Consider the following 20,408-nt stretch of genomic DNA (forward strand, 5'->3'; position numbering starts at 1 on the left):
CCATGGGATAACACCACACTGCTGGTGAGCAAGTCTCTGTCCCCAAACTATGTTGTAGCACAGGCTTCTCTTGAAGAGAACTATGGCATGACTAAGCCTAGAGTATCCCTGCCCCTGGGGCTACCGTCAACAACATTTCACCAGCAGGTGGGTAGGTGGACTAAGGAGCTCACACAGGGACCAGGGCAGGCACCAGAAAGGATGAAGTCACTGACGTGGTTGAGTTTTCTTTCCCACCTTATTTCATGATTCACATTAAAAAAATCTACTTCAGACTCTTGTGTCTTTTCCACAATGACAATAGAGAAACTTTATCTTTGGGAAAAAATTACACAGGGCCTGGGAATGTAATTTCTCAGTGATTGAGCATTTGTCTAGCATGTGCAAGGCCTTGGGTCCCATCTCTAGCAACACACACACACACACACACACACACACACACACACACACACACACACATACACGGGCAGGAAGAGAGAGAGGGAAAGAGAGAGAAGTACTTAAAACATCAAATCTAGCATGCATACAAAGAGTGTGCCATTGGGCATGGATGTTGGGAGCAACAGGAAGAAAGAAACAAAACATGTTGATAATTGTTGAAGCTGGGAAGTAAATCTCTGGGGTTCGTTGTACTAGTCTTCTCTAATTTTGTGTATGTTTACACTTTTTGCAATGAAAAGATTTTTTAAAAGTCATCAAGTGCTATAAATGAATGTTGGAAAAGTAATTAAACCAACATGGGCAGCCATTCACAACGGGGCTGTTCTTTCCTCCCTGCAGACCTGTCCTTGCCCCTGTGACCAGCACACAGACATGGCCCTTGAGCCACACATACTCTATAGAGCATATTTGAGAGAGCAGCCAGAAGTCTGGCTTGTTTAGTTAACATTTGTGCAAAGGCCATGATTCTTATCGCGCGTCTGCCAATGCTCCACAGTCCTGCCTCAGGGGAGTTTTGACCTTGAGTTCAGACTTCCAAACATCAAGCTTTCATTTTTATCAACTAAATCTAGTGAGAGCCAGAGGCAGGACTGTTTCCAATTACGAAGCTCTTTGGAGGTAAACATTAAGCTGAGAAGTCCTAGTTGTGCGAAAATGTGCTAAACACTGTCCTTGCTGTATTTCTGATAACTTGAGACACAGTGGCTAAGGTTAAACATCTGAAACTTTCAAATGCAACACCATTATCATTGTTTCTCTACTTTTTTTAATCTTGTTATGTGGGAAGAAGTATATGGAATATGCAGATGAGTCGAACATGGGCCCTCACTCAAGAAATTATATTAGCTTGGGGAAATATATAAAAAGTGCACATAAATAAGCATGATACAAAGAAGAAAGTACATTAAAGGTCTTTATTTCCTCACTTAGACTTTATGAGGGAAGGGGGCACATATGTCTTGTTCAGATATGGTGATGAGACATAATAGATAATTATAAAACGACCACTGAATAAAAGGCAGAATGAATGAATAATTCAGAATGAATTCAGAGAGGAAGAGAGAACCTCTGGATTGAAGGGTTGGGAAAGGCTTCATGGTGGTGATACCATTTGAACTTGAACTTTGGATACACTAGTACTGGAATAATAACAAGCAATGGATTCTCAGTGAAGGGATTTGCAAATAAAACTTGTCAATATAAAAAAAGCATAAAATAGGTCTGGAGTGTAGCCCGGAGGTAGAAGGGCTTCCAGGAACCCCAGTACCACCAAAAACAAAAAAACAAACAAACAAACAAAAAAAAAACCTTGTCATAATTCTCTGATCATTTAATCTTTCGTATTTCTTAGTTATATATTATGTTATTACTAAAATATAAAACACCAAGTTATCTTTTATAGCTAGTGAAGTTTTTTACTTATATGGAAAAGTGAATATATCTGAATCCATTCAGTATCTATTAGAATACAGTGTTTGGTAATAAGCATTTAAAGAATATTGGAATCATTTATGATATTCTAAATTAAATACAATCTTTTTTGTGGTACTGGGGTTCCTGGAAACCCTTCTATCTCTGGGCTATACTCCCAGACCTATTTTATACTTTTCAAATTTGGAAACAGGGTCTCTTAAGCCAGCGCAGCTGACTTCGAACTTGCATGATCCTCCTGTCTCCGCCTCTCAAGTGCGGGGATTACAAGCGTGCGCCACCACGCCTGGCTAAATGCAATCTTTAAGAAAATATGAAGTACCATTAACTGAGGAAGTCATTTTTCAAACAGAAAGCAAATAAATGCAATAGTACCTTGTCCACTGCCAGAAATGTTTCTGTGGAAAAGGAGTTTACACCATGAAGATGTTCTGCAGTCAAAATGTCCACCACGCCTGGCAGGCTCAGAGCTCCTGATAGATCCATAGACCTAGGAGGTAACAGAGAACAGGTCTCCTCATAGTAGACACACATCCAAAGACCACTGAGAACAGGTTAGTTGGAAAACAGGAAATGAGATAGGTAAGGTATGTTAAAGAACTCCTCCAATCTCTTCCAGAAAATGGGGAAGAAATTTTTGGGACAATGAAGTTAATTACTTGGGGAGAAAAATTACAGCAAATCCTACATTTCAGTCCTATTTCTTCTCTAGTCTGTGCTGGATGTCACTAACAAATAGTTTTCCCTCTTCAGACTACTACTTTTCACTAATGTGACTGGGTTAGACGAAATACTTACATAATCTTAGCATGAGCTCTGGAACTAGTCACAAAAGTCAAAAAAAGCTCCTGGTCCACTGCAGGCATGTCATCACAGTAGATGGCTTCCCCTGTGGCATGTTTAATACCAGACAGATGCATGATGGGTCGGCCAATTGGGTCTTGAGGAAGCTGCTTTGGGTCTGCATTCTGTTTAATAAATAACCAACATATAATTTTGATATTTCTATAGAGAAAGTAGGAAAACTCATGTTATGCACATCTCCCACAAGAGGGTAGCTATATATTTTGCACCCAAACCAGAACACTTTGGAGAATGAAAAAAGTCACTATTCATAATAGCATCAGGGTAATAAGCTTAATACAATAATTCAATAGGTAAAATGGAATGTGTAGCCACGATGTATTTTTTCACCTTTTGTTTGAATATAGGTCCCAAACATCTCCAATGGAAATTCTATTTGTATAAGTAAATAAACTGAAATCTTTCTTTCTGATAATATAAATTTGGAATCTTTTGCTAATATTCATGTATTTTTAAATTTTATAGCTCATTGCCCTGTCCCTGTGACCAAGAACTCTCAGCAAATTTCTTCTCTTTCTCCTTAAGGGAATTGAGGTGGTGATCAAAAGGAAAAAATTATAAAGGCTTTATCAGGCATGATTTCTCAAATATTGCAGGTGACCCAGTGAAGACTCAGTGAAGGCTGAAGCCACTCCAACAACATGGATATTCATGTGTGTATAAAAAAATAGAAAAAACAAAAACAAAACTCATCTTTGTGGGTGATGCACTGCATCCAAATTATTGTCTTGCAATCCACAATAACCACTCCCTTCAAGATCATCCACTCTGTGAAGGGTTTCCGTTTTCTTTAGATGGGCTGAATGACCACTGGTCTGTTGTTCTTCCTTTCTGAAATGTTTTCCATTGCCAGGAGAATGTGAGGGTATTTATAAGTCAGTAATTCTGAATGTTGTATTTTTTAGAATACCAGGAAACATGGCAGCTGTTTTTCACTTTCAAAATGTTCAGTTCCAATGCAGTTTGGCATATTTGAATTTCTGAACATATTGGACCTAAAACCTTAAGGGGTATGTAGCAGCTCAGCATTCATCGTGACCCATTGAATTTCTGAACATATTGGACCTAAAACCTTAAGGGGTATGTAGCAGCTCAGCATTCATCGTGACCCACTGTAAGCTTTTATAACTAAATCCAATAATGGATTCAATGAACTGACGTTTTTAAAATTAGCTTCCTATTCTTGACTTAATAAATCTCTCAAAGTTGAGTTTCTTGATAACAATTTCAAGGAAAAACACATCAAATCCTAGTGTGCCAACAGGATGACTTCAGGTGATAATATTATGATGTTATGGCAGAAAATTCCATCTGAGAGCTGTGAGCAGTTCTGTTCCCTCTAATAGTCAAACCAGCATCAGGACAGCTTGAAAATTTCTCTTAGAACTCATGTTTGATTCAGCTCTAAAATATAACTCACAGAAAAGGCACATAGATAGGAAGGCCTGGCAAGTAGAGCTATCTTTATGGTTGAACAAAACAAATCAGTTGCTGGGCGTGGTGGCGCACGCTTGTAATCCGCGCACGCTTGTAATCCCTGCACTTGGGAGGCAGAGACAGGAGGATCGCGCAGGTTCGAAGCCAGCCGCGCACGCTGGTTTAGGAGACCCTGTTTCCAAATAAAAATGTAAAAATAGGTCTAGGAGTGTAGCCTGGAGGTAGAAGGGCTTCCAGGAACCCCAGTACCACCAAAACAAACAAACAAACAAACAAACAAACAAACAAACAAAAATCAGTAGGTCCTGTTAAAAAGTATCACTGTGCCTGGCGTGGTGGTGCACGCTTGTAATCCCCGTACTTGGGAGGCGGAGACAGGAGGATTGGGCAGGTTCGAAGCCAGCTGTGCTGGCTTAAGAGACCCTGTTTCTAAATAAAAATGTATAAAAATAGGTCTGGGAGTGTAGCCCATAGGTAGAAGGGTCTTCAGGAACCCCAGTACCACACACACACACACACAAAAACCCCAAACCAAAAAGTATCACTGTATTTTTATCAGCCTCCAGGGCCCGTGTCTTCTGATCCTCTGGGATGAAACCAGAACTGCTCACCACCCTAACACAGAACAGGGCTTTGGTTGTGTGTAGACAATCACAAACCCAATGGCAGAAAACATGTAGTGAGTTGGCCAGCTCAGGCACGCTGGTAGCACGGGCCACAGTACAAAACACATGGCCTTTAAGATCAAAACAAACATTTTTCTTTAAAATTACTATTGCTAGATTTATATTTAATTATGATTCTTCTTGATAAGCTTCTAAATTATTTTTCCTTTTTGTGGTGCTGGGTCCCACATACACTAGGCAAGCACTCTGCTGCTGAGCTGCCTCCCAGGCAAGTTTGGGGATTTTAATCAACACTAAAGGAGGCTGTGAGCGCTCCAGTCGAGTGCTTGGACTTGTTAAGCCTGAGAGTCACTGAGAGGCAGTGGGAAAGTTCAGGGGAAGGCATGGCAGCCCAGGCTCTGAATTTTAAAAAGAAAAAGTAAAAGGCCACCAACCTGGTACTTTAACGTGCTCCAGTGATGTCTGGAATGAAGATCTCCTAGAGCACTCTCATATTTGTTTGCCAGACAAGGATAGTGACCTGGATCCTGAAAAGGAGAGCCAAGGTAGATATTTGAATGACTTCAAATGTGCCAACATGACTTTGGAAAGGAGGCTAGCATTATCCTTAGCAAACATCTCTACTGTGAAGTCTAACATTTATTAAGTTCTCACCCTATTCAGAACCCTGGGAGAATAAGCAACTTCCTGACCTGAAGGACAGGTCCACACACACTCACCTGGTATGAAGAGCTAATGAAATGACTTCTGCCATCTCTCTGTTTCTGATGATTCCCTCACATGCTTTTCTAAATGATTTGAGAACTTACACACCAACACAACAGGAAGAGAGAAGCTAAATAAACCAAACAGGAAAGAGGAGAATACTTATACCAGGAAAAGTCAAAGCCGAATCACACCATTGCATGAAACTCTTAGTACCACCTGGCCAAGTGGCAGAAAAGGGACACAGAGACAGCATCCCTGCCACTGCTACACAGGAGGATGTGCTCCAGTCCCCAGAGAGAACACTCTTTAGGATGGAGGAAAATGGGCCACTTGAGTCTTTTATAAAAAACATTAAACAATATACCTGATGGTTATTTTTATAACTTAAATAATTTTAATAGAATTTAAATATAATAAAAGCTATAATTTTTAAAGAGAGGAAGTTGAATGGGAGATGTAAAACTATAAAGAAGTTTTAAATCATATATTTTGATTCAAGAAGTTTTATTAGTTTGCTATTAATTGCATGAGTCTATAATTGCCTATAATTTTTCACTTTTGATAACCTAGTGACATTATGTTCCATATGATTTCAAGCTTCCCTTTTCAAAAATTTGATACAACCATGTGGTTGTTAGTTTTTCCATCTATAATGAAAAGGTACTTCAAAGGCAATCATAAGAGAGGGCTCTGTTATCATGCTTCTTTTGTACACATGGAGAGTCCTGGCTTCTATCTAGTTTGGTTGGTTGGTTGTAGCATGATGTCAACGAGGCCAATAAGGTTCAAGCTTCCTTTGGACCTAGCACATTTATTGAGAGATTGTTTGTTCGCTCACACCCTTTAGAGTCAACAATCTCGTAACTCTAATTGTCATAAGGGAGGCCAGGCAAGAAAATACTTGAGCTTTCACTACTGTCATTAAGACTACTACAGTCCCTCTGAAGTACCAGGAACCACATGAAGCCTTTTCCCTACAGTGACCCATTTTATAATAACCACTCGCAGTGGCAGCCATCATCCTCTTATGGGTGACATAAATGAAGCTGAGCCCAGGGAGGAAAGCCGAACATATAAAGGTGAACCTCAATGAGCAGGAGGAAATGAAGCAAAAAAAATTAGCATATTTTCTAGAAAAACAACAGGCCCAGAGCAAAATAAGAGTGGTGTTAAACAAAATCCTTCATAATACCTGCTCTTTGTTTACAATTCTTTTCAAAACTCACACCCATCCACAGTCAGCCCAAAGGAAGCCTAACAAGACTACATGTTTCTAATTTGGATCAACTTTTTTTTTTTTTTTAGAACTAGGGTTTTAACCCAGAACCATTCTACCTCCAAGCTATACCCTCAGCCCTAATTTTATTCTTAATTTTGAAACAAAGTCTCACTAAGTTGAGGAGAGCCTCACTAAGTACTGAGGCTGGCCATGAACCTCCCATCCTCCTGGCTCAGCCTTCCAAGTATTTCATCTTTCACATTCTGCCCCCACTTTGGATATCATCCCAGTCCCTGGTTCTGGGAAAGCTAATATATGACTAGTTCCACTTACCATTCTCTTCAAAATCTGTGACACTTCCAGGTAGAACTTGAAGAGAAAGCTAACCATGAGGGTCCTCTTGAACTCTACCTTCCCACCTGGGGCTGAGCCTGGGAGGCACACTTCATCCAGAACCAGCCTGCAAGCTGCATCCAGCATCTCTTCATTCCAGGGCCTGTGAGAGGCAAAGGAGGAGGGAGACTCCTAGCCTGACAGAATCATTATCTCACAGGCTCAGCCAATATGCAAGCCAAATAGCTACAGTTTAAGGCAGGAACTAAGCGTGCAACCTAAGGTTGGCTGGCTCAAATTAGTCTTCCACTCTCCAGATGTCTGGCCTGGGTGTCACCACATTTTCATCTGCACAGAATCCTTGGACCAGGAATAATGGACCCTTTATCACAATGACATTTACTGAGTATCTAGAGTCTGCTTTAAGTGCTGCATATGTACTCTCTTGTTTAGCCCTCTCAACTTTCCTATGAGGTAGGAATGATTATCTGTCTTTGACAGATAAGGAAACTGAGGTATCCTAATATTAAGTAAGCTGACTAAGAGCATATAGTCAATAGAGTCTGAACTGAGGATCGGAGCAGGCAAGTTTAAGGCCCATGCCTTTATTCACTGTTCCCTGCTAGTTTACCTAGTAAATGCTCAAGAAATATTGGTTCAAGAACATAATGTGCTTTAGAGACTTTCCCTCTTCCCCCCTCCCATCCCCTCAGTTAGGTCGCCTTATTTGCTCATCTACAGAGTCTCCTTCTTCATCTAGAGTTCCTCCTGTCACCCATTTCTCCCTAGCTTTCACATATTAGGGAAAGCATACAACTTCTTATTTTTTTTGACTGACTAATCTCAATTAGCATAATTTCCTCCATTTCCATCCATTTCCCTGTAAATAAGTATTACCTATAGATATAAGAAGTAGGCAAATACACGCAGCAATGATTTAACTATAAATAATAATAATTTTTTATTTATGTAGGAATATTTTATGTGGGAATAAATTATTTTACTATTGGGAGATGAGTATTCTCTCTTTTGTCTTTCACATATACTCTCTCTCTCTCACACACACACACATACATACACTATACATATATACATGCACATACACATTACATATACATGTATATGTAATAAATTTATATGTATATAATATATACACACATTATATATACATGTATTATGCATGTATGTGTGTTAATATATAGTGCCGGCCTCAGAATTAACTAAAACCAATACATAAAAATAATCATAAAATCTTATTGGAATTCCTTGTCATTAAATAGATATGTACCGAGCATTTTTCTTCTAATAATTACTTCTTCCCACAGAACAGCTACCTTACCTTCCAATGAGTTTCTGGCAGGAATTCTTGGCACAAATGGTGGTTGGACCGACACCTCCATATGAGATGGATAGTTCCCTAATGAGGCCATCCCCTTCTCCAAAAAAGACTCTCATTCCTGAATTGACTATCGCTAGTGCATTCTGTTGCCGCTGAGCTTGTCGGAAGGCTGACACAAATTCCCACTGAAAGAAGAAGTTAAATGGCACGTGCAGAAACACACTGAAGGACAGCAACACACCAGGAAATGTGTATATGTTGCTGCTGATCCATGCCGCATCCTCTGTAGGGGTTGAATTATGTTCCCCTAATATCCTATGTTGGTACCTTAATCCCCAGGACTTCAGATTATGTCATATTTGGGCACAGAATCTTTACAAAGCAAAACAAAAACAATGTCATTGGGAAGGCCCTAATCCAAAATGGTTGGTGCCCTTAAAGGAAGAGCCTGAAAGAGTGAAGACCATGTAAAGACAGAAAGAGGAGGCAGCCTTCCTTCCGCAAGCCCAGCTCAGGGGAGCCTCAGAAGAAGCCAACCCTGCCAACACCCTGATATCAGACTTCAGCCTCCGACATTTCTAGAAAACAAATCTTTGTTGTTTAAGCTACTCAGTTGTTTAAGAACTCAGGTTCTTTGTTATGGCAGCTCTAGAAAACCAATGCACCCTCTGAGGCATGTGTGGGCTCTCCTATTTTGTAGATGAGTAATCTAAGCTTTGGGTAATTCAGATCTTGGAACTAGGTCTCAAACCTGAGTTTAACTCCAAAAGCCTTGCTGTTTTCCACTAAGTTTTATTACAAATGCATTTTTAAGCCTCTTTCAAACATCAAGATACAGGTGGAGGTATATTTATTGAGTTTCATTTAGGGAAAAAACCTCATGGAACAAAAGATTTTGTAAAAAAAAAAAAAAAAAACTGCTAGAAAGTAACTCTAGATTTTGGGGAGGAGGAGGGGAACGAATGGGGGAGTGTACAACACAGGCCAAAAGAAGTTGGCCCGAGTCCTCAGGACACTGGCTGCAGGCTACTCTCTGCAGCTGAGGTTTCATCTTCCCCGTCACACTCAATACTTTCTTAACACACCCTTTGCTGCTTTATTTGTGTGCTCACTAGTAAAACCAGGAAATTAAAAGAAGGACATTCTCACCTTCCTGGAGAAGGGGACGTACACTGAGATCAAGATTTCTTGAGGACTGAGATCCGCGCTTGGGCTCTTGCTGAGAAACTGATCATTTAAAGGAATCTGTCGTTTTCCTTCTGTGGAAAGAAGTGACACTTTCCCTGGAATATGGTGTATTAAACAAACTTACAGAAGGCAAGAAATTATTCTGCTAAAAATCTGAAGAAACTTGGTTGTTGGGGGGAAAGTGCTCTTCCTATGTTTACAAACCTTTTGCCCTCTGATGGCATCCTGCATTGTTTCTTCCAGTCCAGGCCCCACCTTTTTATGCATACTTTACTTGCTTATAGATAAAACCATTGAGCAGAGCAGCCCAGAGTTTCAGATTGAACAGGAACTTAGCAGTTCTCTTCCCGAACAGCACAGTTCACATAGAGCTTTATCAGGAGGAAATAGACATAACATCCCTCTTGATATTTCATCAAGTAGTCAACATTGTTTATAACCGGAAACTCTACTGGCTACAGTAATAAATTACAAATTTTCTTTAATTAATGTGTAAACCAGTGAGGTGTTATCTTGTTTATTTACACTTTTATCCCCAGCACTTAAAGAAATTGAGTTCTTTAATCAATACATTAAGAGGAGGGATAGTTTAAAGCTATAACAAAACATGATCTAGGGATAAAACTGAGTTGTTTTTGATGTTTTCATTCCCATCATAAAGCCTATTTTTCATGGTATGACTTTTAAAGGAATATTTCTTAATTTGAAAACTAAATCTTCCTCCTTAAAATGTAGTTAGTAGTTTAGATGATAGAAGAAGTAAATATTTAGCAATGAGGATAATAAGAAGCTGGTTTATATTTTAAGAGACAATACACCTAGATTAGAACTTCTTAATAGTTGTTAGGCAAGTTGGAATAAGAGAAATAAAATTCCTGGGCTTAGTTTTATTTTATTTTATTGGTGCATTGTATTCATATATCTTAATGGAATACAAGATGGTGGAGACATACATGCACACATCACCCAATTAGTTTTGAAAATAAATATCAAGCAAATAAATATAGAATAAGGTATAGCCATGTTTCAACCAGAAAAGACATACGGACACCCATCACGGACAAATTAAGAACGAGCCCGAAGCATGATGTGCCACATATTTGTCTGCTGCCTGGAGAATATTTCCATCCAGGGCCCAAAGGTTCTTAACAGCTTACAGTTCTTTCCAATAGCTGTATCACATCTGGATATTAATCAGCACAAGCGCATTCAATGTAGGGTGACTGGTATGTGAAAATATCTACCACAAGGTTTCAGAAAGAAACAGGATGAAATTGGAAGCATCTTGTTTTAAGACCAGACTACACAGAAAGGCAGAAAGAAGTATTAATATTATAGGGAAGAATCATTTTCAAAGAAGGTTTCTTGCCTTCCCAACTACCACCATCATTACCAGCTCTATCCCCATTGCTACCCCCATCGAGAAAAAAGGGTAGGCTCCCTAGGTAGGAAGTTGCACTTACCTCTTGATAGCACGTTGAGGGTACAGTTGCTCACAGCCAGGAGAGGATTCAGATCTGAATCTAGATGCCTGCTCATAATGTGGCCCCCTAAAGACTTTGAAATAATGAGATATTTTCACTTTAGTTATGTAATTATAAAAACACTAATGCTAAAATAAAGGATTAAGCAAAGAAAACTTTGGAAAACTATTCTCTTTGTCTGTTTCAAAAGAAGAAAAACGATTTCTCAGGGACAGTCACCCAAGGAATGTACACTCAAGGTATACATACTGCCATGTTTCTGATCTGGGACCCAGCCAGGGTCCTCAGCTGCCTCAGGAGAGCACGGTATGTCTGTGTCTTCTCTTCTGGGAGCTTCTGAACCACATCAGACAGGACATCCTTCACCTGAGCCAGACTGAGGCCAGCACCCAGGGTTAGCCCTGAAATAAGGTCATGTGTAAAGAATGCAGTATAGTCACTGCTGACCTGAAAACCAAAGCTACAGACATGGAATACTGGATACATGCTGTAGGACATGGTGGTAGTAATGAGGTGGTGGTACTAATGGAGGTAGAGGTGGTGATAGGGTGGTGAGGGTGATGATGGAGGTGGTGATGAAGATGGTAGTAGTAATGGTGGTAGAGGTGGTGATGATGGTAGCAATGGGGGAGGAAGTGGTAATGGTGATGGATATAGTGGTGGTTGTGGTGGTAGAAGTGGTAGAGGTGATGTGGTTGTGATGATGATGGTAGAGGTAGGGGTGATGATAGTAATGGTGGTGAAGGTGGTGGTGATAGTGGTAGTGTTGGTGTAGTGGGGGTGATTAGGTGCTGATGGCGATGATGATGGAGGTGATAGTGGTGATGGTGATGGAGGTAGTGGTAGTGATGGTGAAGGTGGTGATGGTAATGATGTTGGAGGTAGTGGTGATGGTGATGGTGGTGGTGATGGAGGTAGTGGTAGTGATGGTGATGGTATTGGAGTTGGTGGTGGTGATGGAGGAGTTGATGGTGAAGGTGGTAATGGTGATGGTGATGGTGGTGAAGGAAGGTGATGATAGTGATGGTGATGATGATGGAGGTAGTGATAGTGATGGTGAGTGTGGTGGTGGTGGTGATGGTGGTGGTGGTGGTGATGATGATGCTGATAATGGTGGTGGTGGTGATGGTATTGGAGGTGGTGATGGTGATAGAGGTAGTGACACTGATGGAGGTAGTGGTAATGATGGTGATGATAATGGAGATAGTAGTAGTTATGGTAGTAGAGGTGGTGGAGATGATAGAGGTGAAGGGATGATGGTGATGGAGGTGGGGAAATGGTGATGGTGATAGAGGTAGTGATACTGATGAAGGTAGTGTAGTGATGGAGGTAGTGGTGGTGACAGTGATGAAGGTGGTGATGGTGATGGAGATGGTAATGATTGTGGTGGTGATGAAGTAGTGATGGTGATGGTGGTGAAGGTGGTGATAGTGATGGAGGTGGTGATGATAGTGATGGGGGTGATCAGGTGATAGAGGTGGTGGGGGATGATGGGTGTGATGGAGTGGTGGAGGCGGTAGTGGCAGTGGTGATGAAGTTAGTGATGAGGATGGAGGTGATGATGGTCATGGTAATTGAGGTAGGGGATGGTGGTGGTGGTGGTAGCACTGGTGGAGTTGATGGTGGAGATGATGAAGACTAAATTCTTTGAGCACTCGCTCTGAGTACTATGATGACTGCTTTCGATAATCTCCATGAATCTTAACAAAACAATAAGACTAATAGCCACAGTAAACAATTAGATTCCAGAGGCCATACTCCAAACCCAAATTTATATTGCTAATCATTGTCATTAAATCGACTTCCTTTACAGGAATGAAAAGGCCAGAGAGTTAGCTGCTTAATACACAAACTTGCTTCTCCTACTGCTGTGCTTCTGGAGAGCAGAGACTGTGCCCCATTCATCTTTATCTCCTGACTAGCATTCAGTACGGTACCTCCACTGAATAGTTGTTGCGTTTCTCTGATATTACAGACAAAGTTCTTTGGTTAAAAAAAATACAACTATTCAGACACTCCAACAATTACTGTCTTGTATAACTTCAGAGAATTCTTCCTGGACCCCCCCACTTTACAGAATTTCATCATTCTTAAAAGGAGAGAATCTCTGCATATAATATCACTAGGAATAATTCTCTTTCTGATTGTATGCTAGACAAAGTAACTAAATTGAGAAATGAATTTTAACTAAAAGAACAAGGAAATTAAGAACTTACCATTAAGTTCATGGCTAATAACACTTAGTTCTTTAATCTTATCAGGAGAAATTATAACTGGGTGGAAGACACCTTTAAATTTCATTGCAGGACCTAAAAGATTAACACACACAAAAACAGAAGATTAGGATAAACTGGGTTTAAATGCCCTGTTAATTTTTTGTGGTACTTGGGATGGAACCAAGGGGCTTTCTACCTCCAGGCTACACCCCCAGACCTATTTTATATTTTATTTGAAAACAGCATCTTACTAAGTTGCTGAGAGCCTCACTAAGTAGCTGAGGCTGGGTTCGAACTTGCGCCATCCTCCTGTCTCAGCCTCCCAAGCACAGGGATTACAAGCATGCACCACCATGCTTGGCTGCCCTTTTAATTTTGAAATTACTATTAAACTGGTGTCTTTGTATAAAAAATTGTGTTTCTATTTGTTTCCTTTTTATTGACAAACCACACACAGAAAAAGGCTGATGGATTTTCTTTACACTTGGAGAATGCTTTGAAATTGTTAGCCCTAAAAGGTTGGCCATATGATATACTCAAAATTCTCTCTGAGGAGACTCTTGGGAGCTCCTCAGAGAGGTGGGCTGTCAAGCTGAGCCTCCACTGGCTAAAACAGGAAGTGCCAGTAGCTGCAGTTTTAATAAAACATTTTCTACTCATTGTGACACCAATGGGAGAGAAAATAAAGAGCAGCTTCACAATGAAGCCCAGATCAGCTCTCAGGGCAAGGCAGGACAGCGGTCATTGGCTCTGTTTCTTTGCTGGGGAGCAAGGCCCTTCCTTGCAGCTCTGTGCAACTGCCCCAGTGAAGGCCACAGGGTTTATTTATTTAATGATATAAAGTCTCTGGAGAAATGCTGAAGAAATCAAGTCCAAGGGATTAAAAATGTTATGTCTTCCATTAAGATGTAGGACTACAGTGCACCAATAAAAACTTTTTTAAAAGATGTTATTTCTGACTGCTTTTCCTGATATACATCTATGAGGCTATTTTCTCCTTTTTCTTTGACTTCCTCATAAGAAGCCTCTGAGGGTCCACATACCTACAGAGGTGTTTCCCATGACCACAGGAGCCTGGGGATACTTGAATTTAGCTTCCAGAAGTTCCTTCAGGGTCACTGGGGAAATCCACATCATTCTTTCACCACCAAACACTCTGGTCTTTTGGAGTGGTTTCTCAGCCATTATCTATTGAAAGGGTAACAGAGATTCAAGATACCTTATGGCATGTCCACCAGTTTCTGCTTTATCATTGTAGGGATAGAGAAAGGAAGTACAGATCTTCTAAAAATTAGAATGTGACCTGGAAGTAGAGCTTTATGAGTCAGAATTCAGGATGAAATATGACCATATTTTTTCCTTCTAGAAACTGCTCCATGTAGATACTTTTGGTGCTGTCATTTCTTAAAGGAATTTATTTTAATGTTTAAAAATATATTAAGATAGTTTTGTCAAGCTATGAATAAACTTCAGTGAAACTAGAAGTGGAAAAACATGCCTACATTTATGCACCTAATGGCTGTGTGACATCTTATAAACACCACCAACTCCTTTGGCCAACTGGCCCCTGATGCTGGTTCCACCCTCACCTCTCCATCTCTTCTCTGGTCCACACTCTTTAGACTTTGAGATAAGGATGGCAGATGGATGTTACTTATCTGCCAGTCATCTTCTGAAAGAATCCAGAAGCAAATGCCCTTCCTGACATCGTATCATTAATTCCTCTAGGAATCCTCAGTGTCACTGTTATTCTCCTTACCATTAGCTCTGGAGGAAATATCAGCTCCTGGGTTGGATCCAAAGGCAGAAACAACTCTTCTGAGAAGAGTTTTGGACTTGTCTTTAAAAGAAAAGTACCAGAGGTTATAGTGGTCCCCACTTCACTTATTCTTATTCCCAAGACCCCAATGGGTGCCTGAAACTGTGGATTGAACTGAACCCTATATATACTATGTTTTTTTGCTATTTGTTCTTACTGTAAATCTTAACATACTCAGAATACAGTTCTCTTTCACTATTATGTAGATAATATTCTCCTTTTCACTTACAAGTTACCCTTTGGCATATCCAAACTTCCAGCATAACTGCTCTTGTGCTTTGGGGCCACTATTAAGTAAAATAAGGGTTACTTAAACACAAGCACTATAGTACTATATCAGTTGATCTGGTAACTTAGACGGCTACTAAGTGACAAATAGGTGGGTAGCATATACAGTGAGAATACACTGGACAAAGAAATGATCATATTTTGGATGGGACAGATTTCATCACACTCCTCAGAATGGCCTTCAGTTTGAAACTTATATATTGCTTTTTTCTGGAGTTTTCCATTTACTATTTTCAATTGACTAAATAAATGAAACCACAAAGAACAAAATTGTGACTAAGGGGTGATTATTATATTGTGATCAAACAACAGTAACTACATTGGTTGATTGGTTGATTGATTGATTGATTACAGTACTGAGGTTTGAACTCAGGAGTATTCTACCTCTGAACTATACCCCCAACCCTATTTATTTTTTATTTTGAAACATGATCTTGCTAAGTTGCTGAGGGTAGCCTCGAACCTGTGAGCCTCCTGATTTGCCTCACAAGTACTGGGATTACAGGTATGCACCACCACACCCAGCAATTCTAACTACTTTAAATCCTTGTGGAATGAAGCTGGAAGAAAAAAGACATATGGTCAGATATACAGCAAACAGCCAGATATTTAGCTGGTTTGCTACCACCTCTGAGCTCCCCGTCAGGGCTCCAACATAGATCTATCCATTGTGCAGAGGTCAGCAGGCCTCTGAAACCCTTGATTCCCTGAACATTCTCTTTGGAGCCCAGAGACAGCATTGTATACATGTCAGTGGAGTCAGGCTACAGCACCAGATGGAACCAAGAACAAGGACTGTTTCTCAATTGCCACCTCTCTGTCACTACTTTATCTGCCTATTCTCTTTCCTGACCTCTACACTTGGCTTTTAGCCCAAAGACTTGAAAATGATTTTTATAAACCAAAGGGCACTAGGGATCAACACATCTCCTCTCTTCTAGATAGTTATATTATTTATTTATTTTTATTTTTTGCAGGCCTGGGGCATTTGACCTCCAAGCTACATCCCCTGTCCTATTTTTTAATTCTTTATTTTAAACAGGGTCTCACTAAATTGCGGAGGGCTTCACTAAGTAGCTGAGGCTGTCCGCGAACTGCGATCCTCCCGTCTCAGCCTCCCAAATGCTGGGATTACAAGCATGCGCCACCACGCCCAGCTTAGATAGTTATATTAAATGGTACTGATATCTGAAATGAAGGACAAAGTGGTAGGGTAGATCTTTTAAGAGTATTGTTATTTTTAATTGACACACAGTAATTGTACATATTCTTATGGTACAGTGTGTTTTTTAATACATATATACAATGTGTAATGATCAAATCAGGCTAATTGGCACATCTATCTCCTGAGACATTTATTTTTTTTTTGGTGGTGCTGGGGTTCCTGGAAGCCCTTCTACCTCAGGGCTACACTCCCAGACCTATTTTATTTTTTGGAAACAGGGTCTCCTAAGCCAGTGAAGCTGGCTTCGAACCTGCGCGATCCTCCTGTCTCCGCCTCCCAAGCACGGGGATTACAAGCGTGCGCCACCACGCCCGGCGACATTTATCTTTTTTTGTGAGGAAAATATTAAAAGTTCTCTCTACTACCTATTTTGAAACATTTAATTAATTGTTGCCAACCACAGTTGGCATACTGTGCTATAGGACAGTTCCAAGTTATTCCTGCTATCCCACCACACTGCTCTACCTGTTAACCATCCTCTCTCCATCTCCCCTGCTCTTTCTTAGTCTGATTTTGTGTGTGTATGGTACAGGGGATTGAACCCAGGGACATTTGAACTCTGAGGTACATCCCCAACCCTATTTTTTCTTCTTTTTTTTTTTTGAAACAGGGTCTCACTTATTTGCGGAGGGCCTCTCTAAGTAGCTGAGGCTGGCTGTGAACCTGTTTTCCTCCTGTCTCGGCCTCCCAAGTACTGGGATTACAAGTGTGGATCACCATGCTTGGCTTTGATTTTTTTTTTTTTAATGTAAGTGGAGTGACAATACGAGGGAACATATTAACCTAGCTCAACATCATAAAATTGGGGAGCAATTTATTCTTCCTAAGAGTAGCTCCGCTGCTTATGTTCAGAGAAAACTTTTTAACAACTTTGCATTTCACTAACCTCATCTTCTGCCTCAAGTTCTGGAAGTTCATTTATCCCTCCATCCAAACAGCAAACCCCATTTTCTTTACCTTGACAGCAGCCAGAAGTCTGATGGGTGAAAAAACAAAGCAGTAGGAAGGCAAAACTGATGCTACTAAATATGAAATAAAGTGAATGAATACCAGTTGAAATGCTACAACACAGAATCAATGTTGTTAGATGTCATGAAAGAGGATCATTTGCACTTGAATATACCCAAAGTAACTGATAAAACTGAGCTTATAAGACATTTTGAAGAGCCGCAATTATTAAATAAGTTAAACTAAAGAAAACCAAGCATGGCACATATCATAATGGTATTACTTATTAATATTACTAGTATTATCATTTAGTATTATAAATATTAACAATAAGTCTTAACAATTACTGCTATCCTTACTCTGTTTTTATCTGCAACGTACTAGTCTCATAGTTTCATTTCCAAAACATGATCTTTCATCTGCCATTTCAAGGTTGTTTGTTCATTTATTCATTCACTAAACACTGGTTAATAGGCTATTCAGGGCATGGAGACTGGCCCTGGAGATGTACAGCCTCTGCTGTCAAGCAGCCCACAGACTCATTAAAAGAGAGAACAGCATCCAGGAAATGGCACCACATTGTGATCAAAGTTATGCTGGACATGTTTATGCACAGAGGGATACAGGAGGTCCAGGCAGCGTACTTGACCCAGACAAATGGGTCGGGAGTAGCCTTTTATAAGCAATGCCCTGCAGCCAATGTCAAAATGCTTAGGTGCTCAGGATGTGACTACCAAGGGAAGCTCAGTGAGTGAAGATAAGCCTTCTACCCAAGTCAAATAAAAGATAACTATAGACCCTGAGATAAGAAGTAACCCTGAATTAATAACAATGGATGTTCTCCTAATCGCACCTCACAATCCCTACTGCTTTGTTTCACTGGGGAGAAGTTTACTCAGCCACATGCTCCTTTCTACTTACCTTACAGAAAGTCTTACATGCATCAATTATAGGCCTGTATCCAGTGCAACGGCACAGGTTACCTGAAGGAGAAAAACCCAGCTCTTAATCTAGTGGCATAGACAGAGTGGACAGAAGCAGAGGTTGCCAAACACATGATAGAAAGAAGGATCCCATCTCAGAAGGAAGCTCTGACATTTCAGTCCATTTAGCCTACAAAGCCGAATTGTTACATCAGAAACTTGGGGTATTTCATTGAGACTCTTGATGCAGATTTTAATAGCTCAGTCATTGTACTTTCTCTCTATAAACAGTTTCTATGCCCACCTCTGCTTCTGATAGGTGCTCAAATGGCAGTGATCTCATACAAAACTTGCTCTAAAATCACATTCAGGAGCCACGGTTAACTTAAACAAACAAACAAACAAAAAACCTTATGGAGGTATTATTAACATACAAAAAGCTGTGTATACATATAATGTATACAACTCAACATGTTTGGAGGTATGAAGCCATTCCCACAGTCAAAGCCATAATATATCCATTACTTCTAAGTTTCCTCCTGCCATTTACTTATTTACATGCATTTATTCATTAATTGATTCATTAATTGATTCATTCAGTGATCAGGACACCTAAAAATATCTGTCCTCTCAGCAAATGTTTAGGCATACCATATAGAATTGATAACTAAGCAGCTATACTGTGAAGTGTCTCTCTAGGACTTAGCTCTTTGCATATCAAATTTGTAACCCTGACCAATGATGCATCATTTTTCCATTCTCTGATCTGCTTGTCTGCATCTGCCTATGTTAGGCTCCTCATATAAGTGGGATCACAATGTATTTGCTCTTTTTTTGTGTCTGGCTTATTTCACTCAAGTAGCACAATGTTCTTCAGGCTCATCTGTGTTGTTGCAAATGGAAGGATTTTATTCTCATTTTCAAAGAAGAAAAACTTTCATTATTAATACTTACAGTAACTGTTATCAGTTTATTGCAAGGGAGAGAAAGGGACTGAGAAAAGAGAGTTAAGTTTCAGTTGGTAAAAAGATCACAGGCATTATATAGCAGCGAAGGTAGTTATTAAACTTTGGAAGCAACTGAGCCCATGATTTATTTACAATAAAGCATCAGGCCAGTGCTTCTTTCCCAGTGGTCCCGTGGGCTTGCTCCACCCCCGATCTGAGGTCTTATTTGAAAAACAAAGTCAATGAGTCAAATTCTCTGGCAACGGGACTATCTATAAATTCCTCCTATATGTCTTTATACCTTAAAAATTGACAATCTCTTGACAACTGCTTACATCATAAACAGCCATGAAATCAAATGAGACCTAGAAGAAATTGGGCAGAAGACAGCTGGAGTGCCGTGTCTCTCTTCCCTGCCCCCATTTACTCTGGTTTTCCCTGGAATGTCTTGCAGAGGAGGTATATACATGAGCTGCAGTCTTACATCCTCTGAGCAGAGAGATGAGCTCCTCAAAAGGAGGAGACAAGGACAAACAGAGCCATGGAGAACTGCACCACATGGAGGATTTGAGGGGCAATTATTTTTAAGAAAATTGTTTAGAACCTTTTTGTTGAAGATCCCCTCTCTTCCCAAGTACACAACGAGCTCTTGAACTTGATAAAATAGCTCCAGAGTGAACACAGAGAGTACTTTGAAACAAGTATTACTGGAAGCCCCTAGTCTCTTTGATTTCATGCAGTGTTTATCAACAGCCTTCTAGTACTTCTAAAGCACCCACCTGACAGGGGAGAGTGGTAGGAGAACAGCTTGTAGAGATAAATGGTCTCTTTCCAAGGGTTAATGAATACGTTGGCCCCCTTTTTTCCTTTTTTCTTTTCTTTTTTTTTTTTTTTTTTGTACTAGGGTTTGAATCCAGGGACATTCTACTTATGATCTATACCTTCAGCCCTTCCTTTTTACTTTTTATTTTG

At 40.1% G+C, this 20,408-nt stretch overlaps 1 protein-coding gene across 1 annotated transcript in view; it reads right to left on the bottom strand.

Moving 5' to 3' along the window:
- Positions 1–20,408, bottom strand: part of LOC308258346 (aldehyde oxidase) — a gene marked incomplete at its 3' end in the record, with an annotated part of 78,032 nt that overhangs the window by 39,806 nt on the left and 17,818 nt on the right. The window contains exons 6-18 of the mRNA XM_080688872.1: positions 18,488–18,549; positions 17,505–17,594; positions 15,046–15,126; positions 14,330–14,474; positions 13,287–13,379; positions 11,320–11,471; positions 11,050–11,143; positions 9,548–9,657; positions 8,399–8,583; positions 7,060–7,222; positions 5,234–5,326; positions 2,671–2,840; positions 2,248–2,362 (exon numbers count right to left, since the gene is read on the bottom strand). Of these exons, the coding sequence (XP_080544998.1) occupies positions 2,248–2,362; positions 2,671–2,840; positions 5,234–5,326; positions 7,060–7,222; positions 8,399–8,583; positions 9,548–9,657; positions 11,050–11,143; positions 11,320–11,471; positions 13,287–13,379; positions 14,330–14,474; positions 15,046–15,126; positions 17,505–17,594; positions 18,488–18,549 (1,553 nt within the window). The remainder of the gene's footprint in view (positions 1–2,247; positions 2,363–2,670; positions 2,841–5,233; positions 5,327–7,059; positions 7,223–8,398; positions 8,584–9,547; positions 9,658–11,049; positions 11,144–11,319; positions 11,472–13,286; positions 13,380–14,329; positions 14,475–15,045; positions 15,127–17,504; positions 17,595–18,487; positions 18,550–20,408) is intronic.

The sequence above is a fragment of the Muscardinus avellanarius genome, assembly GCF_963383645.1.
Source record: "Muscardinus avellanarius genome assembly, chromosome: 2".
Lineage (NCBI taxonomy): Eukaryota > Metazoa > Chordata > Mammalia > Rodentia > Gliridae > Muscardinus > Muscardinus avellanarius.